Source organism: Thunnus albacares, chromosome 1 (assembly GCF_914725855.1).
Source record: "Thunnus albacares chromosome 1, fThuAlb1.1, whole genome shotgun sequence".
Lineage (NCBI taxonomy): Eukaryota > Metazoa > Chordata > Actinopteri > Scombriformes > Scombridae > Thunnus > Thunnus albacares.
The window spans coordinates 30,730,623-30,749,589 of record NC_058106.1 but is presented as its reverse complement, the minus strand read 5'-3'; the positions used below and the strand labels follow the sequence as shown (position 1 = coordinate 30,749,589).

Genomic DNA, 18,967 nt, shown 5'->3' with positions numbered 1-18,967 from the left:
AGTTACGGGTTAGGGGTAAAGGGAAAGGACAATGCAGTGCTGTGGATCTGGTATCTGCGTTTCCACAGCAACACATATTAAATTACGTCGAGGCTTACAGGTGGTGGACTTTAAACAGAGGTGGAGGGACAGGTGACGCAGCTTACAGACAACTCTCTGCTTCCTGGAAAGAAACAAAGGCGCTACAAAAATGGTAAGAGCAACATTTTTTTTTCCCCCATTAAGCCTTTTTGTAAAAATATATTTTCTTATGTATCAGCAATTTCTGTGAACTTGCCTACACCATACTATTGTCATCTTACAGGCTAAATTCTTCACACCAGTTCAAATCAACGGTAAGAGTACTCCACAACACTGCATGTTGTTTTCTGTCTATTACTATGATTTATTCATGTTTGAAAGGTACTGTTTGTTAATCCCTATTTTTAATATGCTCTTTATTATTTCACAACCATTAGATGGTGAAATAGAAACATACAGATCCTTATTTGCTCTATGAGAGTACATAAGGATCAAAGTCTGATCTTCAGTCTTATTACTTCCAGTGAAGTAATGCTAGTGTATTATAAGTTAACCTGCTATTGTTTGATGGATAAACTATATTGAAAATGTTCTCACTCAATAACACAACAAAATAAACTATAGTGATGCGATTCAGTGCTTTTCCAATTTCCCTTGCAGAATTCAAGGAGTGCTTCTCCTTGTATGACAAGAAACAAAAGGGAAAGATTGATGCTCAGGACCTGATCACAGTTATGCGCTGCCTGGGTACAAGCCCCACGTTTGGAGAAATCCAAAGACATCTCCAAGTTCACAAAATCGGTAAAGCACAACACAAAAACTAACTGTTAAGTTTGAATCAGAGTGTGTTTTTAACTATTCAGTACTGAGTATGGTTGATTTGGACGGTGGTTAAAGAGACTTTAACTAGGGCTGCAACAAACAATTATTTTTATTATCGATTAATCTGCAGTTTTCGATGAATACTTAAAAACATCAGGAAAAAATTTCCTCGGGCACAAAGTGTTGTCCGACCAACTGTCCAAAATCTAAAAATTTACTAAAATGTAAAATGAGTAAAAGCAGCAAGTTTTCACATTTGAGAAACTGGAACCACCAAATATTTGGCATTTCTGTTTGAAAAATGACCTGAACGATTAATTGATTATAAAAATAGTTGCTGATTAATTTTCTGTTTATCAATTAAACAGCTAATCGTTGCAGCTCTTTTTAAAACAGCTATTTCTGTTTTATTCACACTAAATTATATTAATAGGTTATTATAAAACCGTGAGTACAAAGTTTTATTATCATATTGAGTCAATTATAAAATAAAACAATTAGAAATTATAAAATGACTGTGGGGATAAACAGCAGAGAAATCTGTTGATTTACTTGTATAGAAAATGTGTGCTAGTTTTATTTATTTAGCTAAAAATCACAAATTTGTCTCAAGGATGGACTTTATAATCTGTACAACATACAATACCTTCTATCCTTATCCTTGATTCAGATAAGGAAAAACTACAAAAAAGTTTTTAAACAGGGAGTAAAAGGAGAAACCACACAAAGAGCGACAAGGAAGAGATCCTTTTCCAAAAGTCTCTAATGTGAATTTTAAGTATTTTTAATATTCCGTCCCCTCAAAATGAAACTAACTCAAACAAAACTCAGTCATCTTTGTTTCATGGTTATTTGACGAGATTCCTTTGACCTCACTTGTGCTGCATTCGTGTTTAGAAAAGAAAGGTGAGCTGGACTTCTCCATGTTCCTCACCATGATGCATAGACAGATGCAACAGGAAGACCCTAAGGCAGAAATCCTGGAGGCCTTGAGGATGACAGACAAGCAGAAGAAAGGATACATCCAGGCATCCGAGCTCCGAGCCAAGCTCACCATGTTAGGAGAGAAGCTTACTAACAAAGAAGGTAAAGTATTGTAAATGCTGATTCTAACAAAAGAGCAATCTCAAGAGGAAAATCTGCAGAATGTGCAAGCTGTTTTTCACATCTAGCTGCAAACAGGCTACAGAAAACAACCAAGTTGCTGTATAGATACTAAGCTAAGAGCAAAAACTTGTAAAGGCTACTTTTTATAATACACAGTATGCAGTATTATTACCCATTGTTATATAATTCAAAGTAGAACATGGATGTTTAGTTCAGAGTTACTGTACAGTTTTAGTTTGGCTTTGTAACACGCTGGATTTGAAATGAAACAATGACTATGAGGTTAAAGTTCTGACTCTCAGCTTTAATTTAAGTTAAATTGAATTAATTTAATTTAATTCAATACTAACAATCTCACTTTTTATACATCCCTCAAAGTAAAAAGTAACATGAATCCAACATGGATGTGAACACCCCCAAAGACTCTTAAACCTGAATATGTGCCGGACCAGAGCCAAAATAATGAAAAACCTCCGTCCTAATAGTTTCTGACTGCAGTGAATATCAAATGGTAAACTACCATGGGTGAAAAATGGAATTTGTAAAGATGGATTGGGGTTTTGGGGGTTTCTGTTTTTACTTGTTTACATTAGATAAGACAGGAACTGATGGCTGGAATCATGAAATGACTAAAAATCAATACATATTTCAGTCAAAAGAATGGCTTCTAGCTCAGCCTACCTCTGCTGCTGCTGATTTATACAGCACATTTGAGCTTTCTCCTTTCATGAGTACCATTTACCGCATCTTCCCATGGCACCGTGAGCCAAACAAAGAAAACAATCCACTGTGAATCTGACCACAGTGAGTCTGGCTTTAGAGCTGAGCTCAGTACTTCCCTGGGAATCACAAGCTGCTTCCCTAAATCCACTGCAGTTTGCCTTTTCTTAACCCATTCATAGCTACCTTGAAAATATGTTACTTGTGTGTTTGTTACACTACAACTAAAGTGAAGCATACACTAATTATTTGGAGAAAACGTTTGGTGATATGTTATCATTCGAGAACAGCAGCCAATTTTCATTTTCATTTCACGCTTGCAGAAATTTTGAGTTATTTTTGAGAGCTATATACTTAATTGTTTTCCTGCAGTGAGAATCAATATTTTGATAATTTAAAAGTTAAAACAGTGTTTGTCTTTAAGGACACAGTGGATTCTGTACTTCTGGTGTGTCAACACTGACTGTGATGAGAGAAAAGCCAAAGCATCAAAAATTGGTTGTCTAACATTTTTGAAGATGAGAGTTTGATGCAGAAGGACTCCTGCAGGGATGCAGATATTCAGTTAAATCTGTGGGATTGTTTTTTAAAGCGCAAGCACAGACACTCATAGTTACCAGACTAAACGCATCATAAAGATTTAATTCACAATAATGTCAGCGCACAATCGCTGCGTGGGCGCTGTGCACATAAAGCAGTTTAAATTCAATGAAGCTTAGCTGCTTCCCACTGGGTAGACTTTCATCAAGTTGTGGGATTTCCAAACTACTGAATCAGACAGTGATGCCACTATACTAAAAGACCAGACAATAGGTCTTTGAGGCTGTCCAGACCCTGACTGTAGCAATTCTAAGCAACCATAGTGGAGATGATCTCATTCAGTTGTTGCTTTAATACACCAGTTTGTTGAGGATTCAGAAGACTTTTGTTGGCTTGATTTTAAACTAAACGACTAAGTGAGATGCCAAAGCTACAGTAAAGAAGCATTCAAAATGAATTTGACCTTTTACTTAAGTAGCAATAGAACAGGTTAAAATATTACCTTACAAGACAAAAATCCTGTATTCAAAATTTTAAATCAAAAGTAAAAGTACAAAAGTATTAACAAAAAAGATCATGCAGAAAAACAGTCCCTGTGAGCGCTAGTACTGTTGTGTCTGACACAGTAATGTAAGTAACATTTTACTGTTGTAGTTGGTTGAGGTGGAGCTACTCTGTTGGGTAATTTAATCTATAACAAGGCTTTATACTTCATAAACTGCTCATATATTTTATTCACAAAAGCTCAACCTGTAAAGTAACCAGTGACTAAAACTGTAAATAAATAAATATAGTGGAGAAAAAAGTACAATATTTCTCTCTAAAATGTATTGAAGTAGAAGTATAAAACAGCATATGTAATGGAAGTACTCAAGGAAAATACAAGTATTTCAACATTGTACTTAGGTACAGCACTTGAGTAAAGGTACTTTACTTGAGTAAAGGTACTTTACTCAAGTAAAGTAAAGGTACTTTACTCAAGTACTTTGCACAACTGTGTAAAACATCTCTGTAAAACGGCAACAATTATTTCCACTAATAATAGTTTCAATGTAAAATTTACGTCTTTTGTTACCATTTTTGGAAAAGAGTTAAATTGCTGAATTAATCATATTCAAAACATTTATGAGCTTTTAAATTCAGTAGAAATCCCCAATAATAAGGCGCTTAGTCTATTTAGATTTTTACTGGTCATAGAGCATATTAGATTAAACCATAACTTCAAGAAAAAAAACACTTATAACACTTACAGTGATCTATCTTGTCAAGTTCATGTCTTCTCTGTCTTCTCTGTCTAGTGGATGAGCTGTTTAAAGAGGCACACGTCAAGTCAGACGGGATGGTCAACTATGAAGAGTTCACCCAGATGGTGACGCTGCCACCTGTCGATTACTGATTTTTCCAAGAAAAATACTTAAAACGATGGCCATTATGGGGAATTTACATACACCTAACCTGGTACTGACATGCTGCATTAATTCTACCCAATGCTGAGATTGGTGGTTCCCTGCAACAAATCTGCGCATCCAGAGTCAATTTAAAAACTGTTAGAATCTCAGGACACTTTTTTAAATCTTCTATTTTATCCCATTAAATGCAGTACAAGTGATTTAATTTCACATTTAACAAGTCAGTTTTCTCTCGGTACACCTTTTGACACGCCTGACTATTCACCGTAACAAATTATTCTGAAGTGAATGTAACATTTGATATTTTGTGTGTTCCTCTGCATGCTCGTGCGCAGTATTTCAATGCTGCAATGATGTAGTTTCTCTTCATGTGTCATTGTCAATTTTACTCACATCAGTGTTAAAATGCAATTGAAGTTTTGTTGACTTTTATTTTCATTTGGTTGTGTGACATGACCTGTGGATTTGAAATGAACATACTGACTTTCACTGTTGGAAATGTTATTTTTAAGCCCTCGGTGATCTGTTTTAGGTTGTCAGCTCTTCTGTCATTATGAGTCCCTCATGAATAATTCTCTGACATTTACATTTATTAACTTTGTAAGTGAGTTGTATTTTGCATTTTTTTTTCTTTTCTTACAAAGACCACTGCTATAAAATGTCTGTTTTCACACATTTTATTTAGTAGTATAAAGCACAGTAGATAAATATCCATATGTGATAACACATTACTGATTAATAAATGGATAACATTTCCCCTAAAACATGTAATTGTTGTATTAACAGTTCATTTAAATGGAGTTTACAATGGCATTTTGTTATGAGATGGAAGTCAGCCAACTGACTGCTCCGATAAATACTGCTATAGAGTCATTTCTATTGAAGGGCTACTGTACATACGGGCAGGTAAGCAACATATTAGCCACTTGGCTACAGTCTTCAGTTTGTGCTTGGAAACCAGTATAATAATCAAATGTACAAAAGTTTAAAAAACTAAATTGAGAAAAAAAAAAAAATACGGTCGGAAGTTTAAGGGTTGCATAACCATGAATTCCCACATCAGTCAATTACAAATATTCTTGACGCTTCACTAAACCTCTCCCTGATTGTCCAATTAGTTTAGCAACTGTGAGGCGGCATGGCAGGTGTGTCGTTCTTTGGAGTATTCTTATTGTGCTGAAGTGTTGTGCATGCAGCACCGGTTGGTCAATTTTTTGCCTTTTCAAAACCAAAAACATAAAAAGCACATGTAAAAGGGAAAAATATCTACATGGATCATCAATTGAGGAGGATGCTGACTTTTTGCATGGGACATGCAGCTTTAGCTTCGGGCCTTTCTTGCATTATCATTGCACTAAGTTGGCATGATAATGTATGTGGGGCCATTAGATGTGTCTTTTAGCGGGGCCAGCTGGAAACATTAAAAAGTAAGATGTAGGCAGAGTGTGACCGTTATCTTGACCGTTGTCATTTCAGCCAGCAAAATCAGTTGTCGATGACTGAAAACATGACTGCTTTTGTCTACTTCTACTGCATGAAATCATTTTTTGGCAATTTCGACCGACAACTCACTGTAAACATTTGCCATGTTACAGTTCAGAGCTTAACTGATGTAGCATCAGTAACAGAGAGCAGGGATTGGAAAATGATCAGTTGAATAATTTTAGGACAATTTTTAATGAATTTGAGATATCAAATTGAACAAGGCAGCGTATGAACATTACCTGAATTGTTTATTCCCAGCACCTGTAAAAGAAATCCACCTTAAAACTTATCCACTAAAAAAAACAACAACTTGTACTTCTAGGCACATTTTGTTTTGCTGCCACTGATAGCCCATTATGTATATACTGTACATTTTTAAAAAAGTAAATTATAACTGCACTGACTGACTGCGTGAGATGTAATTATACTCCAACTGTAATTGCTGCCTAAGGAAAACATGCACATCAACAAAAAGTTATGCAACATTTGAGATTTAGTTGAAATATCTTACATCTGCAAAACCACAACTCAAGAGTCATCTTAACACTCTGCTCCAGCAAAGAAATACTTGTTTTTAGCTGCAGTACTGCTTCAACAGCTCTGTTTATTAGATAATCTATAGGAAATTTATTTCAGTTTACAGTATTTTATTGTACAAAAGACACACTGTTGATTTTTTTCCTCTTCTGCTGAAAGAATTGGGTTTTTTTTATTTAATATAGCAAAAAACTTTTCCACAGAATTGTTTTCTCTACCTCAGACATTAAACAGCTTAAAGAAATAGAGGAGGCTATGATGGCATTGCAGCTGCCTGGGCTGCACTGACAAGCTTTTTAATCCCTGCTGAAATAAAAGACAGCCTACATGTGTCAGTGCTAACAACAGTTCTGTAAGCAGGAACGAGCAGAAAAGACAAAATGTGTCAGTAAATGTACATGTCCTCAAAAATAAGAAGTAAATAGCAATTACAACCCACAGTTGCAAAAATATAAAATACTGTATATACCTAATTCCTTAATACAACTCACTTAACTACTGTGATACAACACTGACGTTATTCTAATGATTCCATCTATTTTAACAACACAGAATAGCTCTTCAATGAATTTGACTGATATTTAAATCAAGTGGTTATTACAAATAATGACATCAAATTATCCAAATATTCAAGTAGATAAGGCACTGGGCCTGCCAATACCTGACCCGAAATGTCTGGAGCCTGTGTGGCCTCTAGCACCAAATATTTCCTGCGGCTCCACTTTTCACATTTACATTTTGCTCTGTGATTTTTAAAAATGTGTGTGGTGGAGCCAATGTGTGACACTGCACAAGTGTGACTGATGAAACTACTTCAAATGGCTTTTTAAAAGCTACTGTGGACATTAAACGTTCCAAATGATTGTTTGCTAAACCCCTCCCCTGGGCTGTGATTGTCCGATCACAGGTTACTGTAGCAAATGTATCTATGCATGCTTTTTGATGAGTTTTAAGGGTGGTGTCCTTTTTAAATCGTTCCAAAACCAAAGAAACAAGAACAAACGTGTTTTTCTGCTCTAATGTAAGTTGCAAAACATTGGCATATCCGGCTAATTATACTTATCTATGGTAGTAACCTAACCCAATGTTACTTCCAAGGCTAAGAGTTAGCATATCATTAGACAGCTACATAATTTTGTGAGGTTACAGGTTAAATTAAAACAAAAAAATCCCTCTCATAACTATCACATCCACAGTGTGGGAGCTGGTCTGGATGATGTTACAACATTAGCGTTTTGGTCGTGCTTTTTATCGGATTTGGGGGAACTCCGGCAAACCTAGCCGAACTTGTTACCTGAGATATTACATCCTCATCAGAATAGAATTTAAAGTCCTTCTCCTCACTTACAAAGCTCTTAATAGTCAGGCACCATCATATCTTAAAGAGCTCATAGTACCCTATTATCCCACTAGAACACTGCACTCCCAGAATAGAGTCTCCAAAAGTAGAATGGGAGTTAAAGCCTTCAGCTATCAGGCTCCTCTCCTGTGGAACCATCTTCCAGTTTGGGTCTGGGAGGCAGACACCCTCTCTATGTTAAAGAGTAGGCTTAAAACCTTCCTTTTTGATAAAGCTTATAGTTAGGCCTGGCCCAGGCTTGCCTTGGACCAGCCCTTAGTTATGTTGCTAAAGGCCTAGACTGCCAAGGGACTTCCCCCATCTCCTTTCTCCTCCTCTCCATCTGTACGCGATTATGCACCATTAATGTATGTTCCTTGGCATTTTCCCAGGAGGTTTGTGCTTTCTCATCTCGGAGGAGATAGTCTGCAGACCGACTGCTGTCCAACTTGACGCCCACCACTGCTACTATTATTAGTAGTATTTTTTTCCCACTGCTACCACAATTATTATTAGTCTTATTTCCATTATTATTATTGTTATTATTGTTGTTGCTGTGCTTCTCTGTGTCTCTCTCTCCCCTCTCTCCCTCCCTCTTTCTTTCTCAACCCAACCAGTCGACGCGGATGGCTGCCCACCTAGAGCCTGGTTCTGCTTGAGGTTTCTTCCCATTAATGGGGAGATTTTCCTTGCCGTTCTAGCCAAGTGCTTGCTCATGGGGGGAACGTTGGGTCTGTAAATTAAAGAGTATGGTTTAGAACTGCTCTATGTGAAAAGTGCCCTGAGGTAACTTCTGTTGTGATTATGTTTTTTTTTTTGTTTTTTTTTTGGCAAAACCAACAGTAACAGTCTTAAATCAGTGACCCATTGTTCAAAAATGTTTGAGTGGTAAATCTGCCATGTTACAATTGTGAACTGCATATTTGCCTTGCTAGAAGAGAAATCTTGACGGCCATAGCAACAGTAACTAATGGGGGTGGTGGTTAGCAAACAGTCAACTATATATATATAAATGTCACATGAAGCATTTATGCACCACTTATTTTTTGCCTCACAACAATTGTACCACATTATATCTAAAACCACATCATGAATTATATACCTGTCTATTTTAATCTGTACAGTTTATGCTGCTGTCAAATGAAATGAAAGCATTGTACCAACCATAAAGGTTAATGAGTGGTTTATCTACATGTGTAATAATGCCATAGTAAGCCAGCTACATTGATAGGATAGCACCGTATCTTTTACAATGAAACCTGGATTCGTAAAATGTCCAAAACTACAATATACAAAGTGCAAACAAATATTTACATTCTCACCATTTTGTAGAACAGAAGGGTTACGCTTTGTTATATTTCCAATGGATTTCAGCCCTTTATAATAATTTCACTGGCACAACCATGCAGCGATTTGGAGTAGGACTGATTCATAATAAATCTGTTGAGGTGAAGAAATCAGGAAAGGGTTCACATTGTTCACTTAAAATAATGATTTATATTTCATCGCTCTGCGGCAAAGTCAGTGGTGCCTGCTGTGTTGATGAGGCACACGTGGCAGTTCACCTGGGATCGACCCCGGAGTGGTTGCTTTGTTGTACCTCAGCGGCGAGATGTGCTGCTGGAGCGGGAACGCTGGCTGCAGGTTTTGCAGCACTGTGCTTGCACGTGGGGCAAGTGGCAACGACCCAACCAGCGAAGAGTCTGACAGAAACGAAACGTGAGTCGATCACGGACACAAGCGGCTCCTGTTTGGGTGACAGAGAAAGAGAGAGAGAGATTACATACAAACTGACTGATTTGCATTCATTTAGTTTGACGTGACTAGCTTATGCGCATACGACACCATGTTACATCATTTCAGTATGAGTCACAGGCACGATGTCTGGGCCATGAGCCTCTTAAAATCATCAGACATTAAGTTGAACAGTTGTTACAGATATAATTAATCCCACACATGCTGCTGATGCCTCTTTGTTCTCAGTTTGATACAAATAATGTTTAGAGATCTGCTGAGGATTTCTTTCTTTTTAGAGCTTGTAGATGATGATGAAATAACAAACGTAACTGGTGAAATGAGCCTTTATTCTGTGTTTTTTGGTGCATTCGTTTAAAATTACTGACAAAACAAGTGGATGAAAATAACTAATTAACAAAACTGTACACAGCTCATGGGGAGAAAACAAAAGATCCAATCAGCAGAAAGGCTAATTAGTAATTAGTTATTGGATAGGATTGGATTTTATTTAATTTTTGATTTGCTATTTACAGATTTGAGTGGCAAAATATACTTTGACCTTGATTAGAGTTAATGCAGAAAAACTCTTGTGATGATGAGCAGCATTGTCAAGAAATCCCCCCCATGTTTTAAAAACACAAACAAGAGCTTCCTGAGAGAAATATAGAGATCAAATCAGTATTAACAGTCACTACAAGCGCATGTGATCTTGCAAGCTACTGCAAATGCTTTTCCTTGAATTCAAATTGAAAAAGGGTTTTCTACAGCACTGTCAAATTAGTGTGGCGTGGGAGACAATATTGGCTCCTGAGAAAATGTGCACTCTGTTATTTGTAGTTAAAGCTGTGAAAATGTAAACAACGTATTATTATCTGTATACTTCCAAGAAGATTATGATGTAAATGAATGTAATGAATTACTGACACAAATCCTTTGAATGATGGAATGGTGGCATTACAGTATATTAAAGTCACCCAGCAGGACCAGAACAGGCTGTGTAAACGCAATTTTAACCATTACAATCCAAACCAATATCCATTATAGAAAATGTATGTCAGCAGTAGTTCTTTAAGCCTACAATACATGCTTTTTGGCCACTCATGGCACTGGAAACAAGTTGTAAACACAACATTGACACATTATTATCTTAAAAAGTTGATATGGTGGACGTGTCGGCAAGTAATTGCCTGTTTACATATCCAGCTGACATAGAGCAACATTAGGATTCATTTGGAGTTTTGTTTCTCCAATATTCTCTCTCCTTTTAGCTTTGTGTTATGTTTTGGTCTCTACCAGCACCTGAGCTAAATAAATGGCTCTTTAACAGCTAAATGTTCCAATATGTTCACCAGCTACTGCAGAGAGTTTCTTTGTCTGCCGTTCTGTGCAAGACAGGCAGTGCACATTTAATTTTTACTAGTTTTAGTTTTGTCATTGAAAACAGCTGCCTGGTGTAGCTGAAAATAATGATATGAGAGAGGTGAAAGTGAAAACAGGAAAGTTGTGAGCTGGAAAACCAGAACAAAAAGGGGCACTGCAGAGTCAGGTGAACTCTTTGAAATTGAAATTTTAACCTGATGGTGGCGCTGAATAAAAAGTCAGTGGACCACTATAGTCATTTAATTTTATCCTGAATGTGTGGACCAAATTTGAGGCAATCCATCCAACAGTGAGACATTTCATTCAAAACCACATGCCAGGCGCTAGAGGAAAAGTCAAGGAATCAACAAAGTCATTAGGATTGATCCTGTGGGGACCATTAATGTCTGTACAAACTTTCATGGCAATCCATCCAATACTTGTTGAGATATTTCAGTGTGGACAAAAGTGGAGGACCTATTGACCAGCTGACAGACAGTCTGACATTTCCAGCCTTAGAGCTATGCTGCTAACATGGGTAATTAAAATCAAACAGCATATATCAAACACAACCGTCAACACTAATGAGGTCATTCAAGTGCATGCATACTAATTGGGGAGTAAGGGGGCATACCTGTACCTGAATGGATAAAGGTTGGAATATGTCATACCCCTCTCCCCTTGTTTCTTGTCTTTCTCTATACTATTAACTGCCTGATGTAAACTAACCTTTTGCTTTAGATTTAATTGAAATAATTGTGTAGTTTTAGCCCATATATGCCAAGGCCTGTCAATCAATTATGGAGTGACAGCAGGTTTCAACCTCAATATTAGTTTTTTTTAATGAGCACATTTTTAGTGGTTCAAGCATATTTATACCCAAGGTGCACTAAAATCTAACGTGAAATAGGAGTTTCTGGGCTTTTTGTCACCTTAATCTGTGTATTCTGATAGAGGGCAACCCCTTATAACATAAAAAATAAAAAAATTAAAAATGGCATTTGTACTTTTGTGAACACAGACTTGTATCCATCAACCAAAGACTATGTGCTGCCTGGTCTTTTAGGTCAAAGCAGTTACATCAGAAGCATTAAATTGAAAAACCAGGCCAGACAGTGACTTTAAGAGTGGGCTGATATTGAAGCATTTCACTTTATCAGGCACTCAACGTTTCAGAGCCTGATTTTACTGTATTTAGCTTTTCTCATATAAGAACAGTTATGTGGTTAGAACTCAAAGGCCCTTCAGGAATAAAGTTAGTTTAACCACCTGCCGCTTAATTTCCCACAAGAGGCACTCCAGAGTGACTCTCAAGGTAAAAAAAAGGAAGAAAAACACAAGAAAAACCCACACTTTCCTGTTGGAACCTAGTTTCTGAGAGGCGGAGGCAATGGCTGATGGCTTTAAAAGACGACTTAAGTATTATAGGTCAGCTGGAAAGCTTCTGCAAATTGCAATGTTGTGTGCTTTTCAATGCCAGCGACAGCTATTCATTTTAGCAGAGAAACATTTTTTCCCAGAGTTCTCTGAGAGCTGCAACCCCCAACAGAAAGTACTTTAAATGAAGTTGAAACTTTCCTCATGTGTGTCTCCATCATCACCATAGTCTGCATATGAAGTGTGACATTATGAGTTTCAGATTAGATGAGTTAATAGATTAAAATGCTTTTGTATGTAAATCATAAGTCCCAAAGCTCGGAGTGACTGCAGACAGCAGATGGCTGATGTTGAGAGCAAACTGTCGACTGTTTCTAAGTAATATTAAAAATAATGGATTTGTACTGTGAAATGGTAATATTTATGAAACTTTTTAAAAGAAAAAAGTTTGTTAATACTCAGTCCCTTAGTAGTCCTGATTTTCTTTTAAAGGAACTCGAAAATAACTATCTTCAAAAAAGATAGAAAAGTTCAAGGCAATCTTCTGGCAAAAAGTTATAAAGACTTTATTCAGCTGGCTATTTCATGGTGAAATTCTTAAAAACAGAAAATACTTGTGCATGTTAAAATAGAGCTGGGTTACAACCCACACATAGCGGGACAAACAACCTTCTTCAGGGTGTTTGTATAACTGTATTTTGTTCAAACATTTGGCAAGAAATACATTTATACTTTAACATGGGAAGAAACTATGTAACTAAGCAACTAAGAGGTTCAGGCAGTTCCTGGCAGCTTAGAACATTTGTTACACCCTCCTCTTCTCTACTGTCAATGTCACAATATAGGAGATATACCACAAAACAATTTGGGAGAAAAATGCTTAACATGTCTAAAAAATCTTGTTGTTATAATATAGTTTGAAAGTACAGAAAGTACAGCAATGCTTCAGCTTTTGAGAGGCATGCTCTGCACACAAGCTGCAAAGGCTGCTTTTGCAAATGCATATGAACAAGTACAAATCTAACTTGGTTTCTACTTTAAGGCACAAACAATATGCCTGACTGTCTTTAAAAGATTACTCAACAGATTTAGCATTTTACTAAAAAACCAGAGAACACAACCTGAGATTCCCCATGCATTCAAAAACTGGCTCCTACATCGGCCACAAAGCAACTCAAATCGATTCACTCAACTGTACAGACTCAGTTGTGTTAATGCTTGTAGGGGCTAATGTAGCCTCGAACCACTAGCCTTAAGCAAAGATGAGGAGCGGTCTACAAAGGTCTGTTGACCTCACTTCTTTCTCAGTCCACACCACTAAAGCGACTATGCCTTGAGTGACATCACTTGAGAGAGTTTATCAGATTTCGCACAGCTCCCTCTAGGGCCAGAACAAGATTAACACTTTTTTTAACATTTGCAGTAGTACCAGAGACAGTTCAGAAAGGAGACAGTGCACTTTCCTGTATCTGTGTCACGTGGGTTTCTGAGACTAGTGGGGGTTCTGAGTCTATTTGCTCCAATGGGAGAATGTGAGCACAGATTTCATCCCATAGTCACCAAAGTAAATACTGGACACATTTTTCACATTTCTGGCACTAAAATGGCATTTTTCAGACGGGGGGGAGAGGTCACCGCGCCCACTTCGGAGACAGGAAGTGTATACCATTTCATACCATTGGCGCAGCTTGTAAAATGTCTTCTTCTGTTATAAAGCATCTTTGGTAGTAACCCCCAAGACCTGTACAAACTGTGATGTGTTCAAATCGGTGGAGTTCCCCCTTGAGAAGCATTTAAGTACTCAGCCAAATCAATTGCACTTCATGAATTTTTTTATATCCTAGCAAATGTCAGCGTATGGGTAGTACTACAAGAAAACACAAGTTGTCACCTAAATTGAAACCAGTCAAATACTTTTTGTGATATCTTGTGTACAAAGTTGGTAATGTGACCTGAGACTGGTGCTATAGGAAAGACTAGAAGTTCATCAAAATCAATAGTATTCATTATCTGAAGACCATGATTATTCACAGCAAATGTAATGGAAATACAGCAACATCTTTTACGATAGCTTTTCTAGAACCAAAGCTTTGGTGGGAAAAATCAAGTGTAATTGGTGGCATTATGGTGGCAATAATATTTTATTTTGAACAGAAGTGTTTGCTTGCTTCAGTCTGTGCTCCAACCAGGGCTGCACCATTCAACATGGCTTATACATCCTCTACAACTGAATCTACTTCTCTTGTATAAAGCAATTCTCAAGAAACAGTGGGCTGTATTTCCAATGTCACCCGAATCAGAGTCACTCCATGACATCAGTGGGGTTCGAAGGTCACAGCTGCAACTCAATACATAGCATTTCCTGTGTGCTACTCTTCTTCTATACTCCCCATTTGCTATCACTGACCCATTCACCCATCCTGCCTCAGCTCCACACTCCAGCATGCCCCATATAGAAACAGTAAACAACAAAAGGGGACAGTGGAACGTGGGACTTCCGCAGCATGTTTCTCTTTCACTATATGAGATTATAATACTTGGTTGATGTGAGAGAAGGGAGAACAGTTCATGGGCAGCCACTATTCATACCCTCATCCTATGCATCAGAGTCTTACGTGGATGTTGCTATGCATTTATTTTCTTATAATCAATGGGTCACAGAGGGTTAATTACAGCAAGTTAAATGAAGGAGCCAGACAATAAATGAACTGAATGAAGAACAGAGTGAAGAGCTGTTGAATGACTGACTGACTTAAAGATTTCCTCCAGTAAAAAAAAAAAAGTGTTTTTCTTCTTGTTCCTTCAGTTCGCTGTTTAAGTTTCACTGTGCAGAATGATGTATGTGCAGAGTTTGATGCTAGAAAGCTGATTTCACATGTATCTGCTGAAGGGGGAAAGTTTCTCTGAGATCACCTTAAATATGAGTTTAAAATGTGTAAGTACAAGTATGATTTTTGACATCACAACTAGTGGTCCAGTATGCAACTTACACAAGTGTGATGTGGAAACTTAGATCCTCCCATGCTAATACACTGAAAATGAACAGTAGGAGACATCTTGTGTCCAGCAGTTAAACTTTTGAGCTGAACAATATTTGTATATTCTGGGTTTTTCAATGAGCGAGAAGGAGTAAATGTAATTTTAAGAATTTTTGATAAGGTAATTGATCATGGAAGAAACATGTGAGAGATAATTATTATGGAAAGCAGAGCATTTTTATATGTACTTCTTGTCATGTATATCCTTATATGATATATACGGAGGTGGACATGTTGCTGCTCTTTCCATATCTATGAGGTGTAATATTTGGTCCAGTTCACTGGAATACTGCTGGATAAGAGCTTATGGATAAATGGTGTACCATTACAGTGAAATATGTGTCCCTTCAGAGCTGCATGTGGGCTGGCTTTACAGATGTTTTCAATGATAAGGTCTTCAGATGAAGTGGAAGGTGAACCCACATACTCACTTTCCTGATGTTTGAACCTGTCCTTAATCATTATTACACACAGTGATGGCAAGTTATAGTTAGATTCAGGATTTTTGAATGCTAAAACCACCAATCTAGACTCACTATCTTCAAATCTGATGATTCTTTAGACCAAATCTTTATATAGGGAAACTTTGGGATATATTACCGCCTTTAAATGAATAACATTTACAGAAAATTTTGCTTGCAGGATTAAATACCATCCAATAAAAATCTAACTAATAACACATTTTGGCATCTGTATTTTTCAACTGAGTTTTAAAGAAAATAGTTCCAGCTGAAGTTTTAAAGCTTTAACCAATTACACACACAAACAATTTATCAATTTTAATGAGATTCTTAGTAAATCTTTTATTTATATTATGAAACTGTGCCATTAGCACAATGGTGGCATCACTTCTTCTCATCAAAATGTTCCAGACATCTACAACCAAACAAAAACCACACAATGTAGCTCATTAGGTCCCAATGGTAACTGTGTGCTGTGGGAATCTGTGTATTCTGAGAGACCTTCAGACTCAATACAGGTCATTCCACTTGACCTTCTCTCATTCTCCCTTCTGCCTTTCCCAGACAACATGTACACTGAATGCAAACTTTTAATTTCCATGTAAGATTAGTCACTATAAATCATAGCTTACATATGTCACAGTGCTGTCATATATAACAAATGGTCTTTAAAATGTCTTTTTAAAACAGAAAGAAAAAAACAATGTGGGCCTGAAGATAACAGAAAGAGCCTCACACACCAGATCACATTTCCATTGGAGCTACAACACTTTAAATTCTACATTCCTTTAATGCAAGGACATTTTATGTAAGTAGCATATATGTATGCATAATTCAGGACACTAAGATCACACTAAGAAGACAACCCCAGTGAACCTCAGTGCATAAGGCAGAGCGGAGTCTAAAACAACCTTGAGATTAATATTGACAGAGACCTCTTCTAAACCCAGTCACATCATTATTTTACAGATGAAGATAAAATGTTTTGTATTCTATACAGAACTATTAACAATCCAAGTTGTCATTATTTCACCTCTTTAACGACTCCATTTTTTCCATGTTTAATTACTAATTGATTTGCTTTGTTCCAGGTGCCGGAGCACATCCGTGACTTGGAAGTTAAATGATGATGGCTACATTCATATAGCGCTTGGTGCTGGCCTGACCATCGGGAGCAATCTGGGGTTCAGTATCTTGTCCAAGGACACTGTGATATGCGGACAGGAGGAGCGGGGGATCGAACCACAATCCCTGTGATTAGTGGACAACATGATCTACCTCCAGAGCGACAACCAGTTTAAGACACCAATCATGAACTGCAACATGCCCGGTTTGAGTCCGAATAGGGACCTGTTTTACATCTCTCTGTACAGGTGCGATCTAATAAAGGTGTAAAATGCCCTCCCAAAAAACATTTCACACTTCACACTTACAAGCCATAGAGAGGAGTACTCTTGTGTGTGACACTTCCCAATGTTTATTTCATTTAGCAACTTAAAGGACTTATTGGAGGTTTTCTTTTCCCCATACAAGCAGGCGTTCATTGTTACTAAATCTTGATGTAACATTATGTGAAAAAAATTGTAAACTCTTTAAAAATATGTCATAAATATACATGTTATATTAGATTATCTTAATTACAAGTTTCATGCACTGTGATAATCACATTTTACCGAAATCAGGATTAAACCTGTAAGAAGAAAACAATCCAAACATAATGTTTTTGAAGGCAAGATATAAAGTGTGCACAACGTGACTAAATATTAAAAAAAATCAACTCTCTACATTTTGTGTGCACATCTCAGAGGCGGATGTTTTTCAGTATTTAAGATGTTCTTTGGGTAAGACAAACCACAGATAATGCTAGATACTTTGTCAAAATGAATACTGTACTCTTTGTTTGTTTCCTGGGGAACTGACTAGTCATTTTCTCCTGGTTTATTTAAGCTATTTCAGGTGGTGGACTCTGACAAACCGGCCAAAACCGCCAAAAAATGAAATGTGGTCACGGAAAAGAAAATCTTCTTCAGACGCTCTTCCAGGCAGAGCGAGGAGAGTCTATTAAAAGCCTTTATTTAGTCAGATGTATTGGTTAAAATGCTGACCAGTTTCAAAAAACGAAACCTAACTGCACCTTAGAGCTATGATGTATGGGCGAGATCAGTGACCAAGACTGACAGTCAAATCAAAGAAACACTGAGCCATGCTCACGTACTACAGTCAGAGGCACGCAGCGCACTGAAATTAATACATATACATTTCTTCAGGGGTCAGAGCTTAGGGTCAGGGGGTTCAGTGACTCTGCTGCAGTTGTGGTCCTAACTGGACCTGTAACAGAGTGAACACGTGAGAGAGCTTAATTGACAATAATTGAATGACTAAAGAAAATGTGACTAATGCATCATAAAATAAAATACGTCATTTTTTGCCTGAGAAATGTGTCCTTTGCTTCCAAAGCATGTGCACAGTCCATGTGAAGCATGAACTCGCATCAACTCCATCTTTGTCTGGTGCCAGTCTTATCCTCCTACTGCTACAAATACCAACCTTACTTTCCTAGTGGGATATTAATAACCTACAGCCCAGATATATTAGCAGGCATACAATATGGAAATCTCTTAAGAGTTCACACAGCTGCACACGTGGTCTTAAATGTCTCATGTCACAGCACTAGTTTCACACTCTGAATAAGTTAGTTTGCAGCTTCTGTGCGCAGCTTCATTCCATGTTTCATGGGAGGCTACATGGAGCAGCTTTTGCCTTCCAGGATCTGACAAAAGTATAAATATACAGCAAAGACCAGTATTATTCTTGGCCATCGATTCGTCTGGTGTATAGTGCTGGTTATTATATCACAGTTGGACATAGTATATTGGCACATGGCCAGACTTTTATTAAATGTCAGATATTGGCTAGTTGCCCAAGTCAGATCGGATAAACATTCCTCCCTGACCATTGTCCACAAAAAAATAGATGAGCTATTAAGAAAACTGCTTAGTAGAGAAAGTTTACAAC

At 37.3% G+C, this 18,967-nt stretch overlaps 2 protein-coding genes across 2 annotated transcripts in view; one reads left to right on the top strand and one right to left on the bottom strand.

Annotated features, from left to right (window-relative positions):
* Window positions 1–103: 103 nt before the first annotated feature.
* LOC122984313 (calmodulin-like protein 4) lies at window positions 104–8,075 on the top strand. The gene is made up of 5 exons (XM_044354680.1): window positions 104–193; window positions 305–335; window positions 682–822; window positions 1,741–1,929; window positions 4,509–8,075. The coding sequence occupies exons 1-5, from the start codon at window positions 191–193 to the stop codon at window positions 4,604–4,606; spliced, it is 462 nt and encodes a 153-aa protein (XP_044210615.1). The 5' UTR covers window positions 104–190; the 3' UTR covers window positions 4,607–8,075.
* A 674-nt stretch (window positions 8,076–8,749) lies between these two features.
* LOC122984305 (A disintegrin and metalloproteinase with thrombospondin motifs 7) overlaps window positions 8,750–18,967 on the bottom strand; it is a 91,124-nt gene continuing 80,906 nt past the window's right edge. The window contains exon 24 of the mRNA XM_044354670.1: window positions 8,750–9,727. Within this exon, the coding sequence (XP_044210605.1) occupies window positions 9,582–9,727 (146 nt within the window). The 3' untranslated portion in view covers window positions 8,750–9,581. The remainder of the gene's footprint in view (window positions 9,728–18,967) is intronic.

What these genes read in the sequence shown, in the direction of transcription:
- LOC122984313 (XM_044354680.1), top strand. An exon ending in TCTCCAAGTTCACAAAATCG is followed by an intron (nt 823 to 1,740) that starts GTAAAGCACAAC and finishes ATTCGTGTTTAG; the next exon opens with AAAAGAAAGGTGAGCTGGAC. An exon ending in GAAGCTTACTAACAAAGAAG is followed by an intron (nt 1,930 to 4,508) that starts GTAAAGTATTGT and finishes TTCTCTGTCTAG; the next exon opens with TGGATGAGCTGTTTAAAGAG.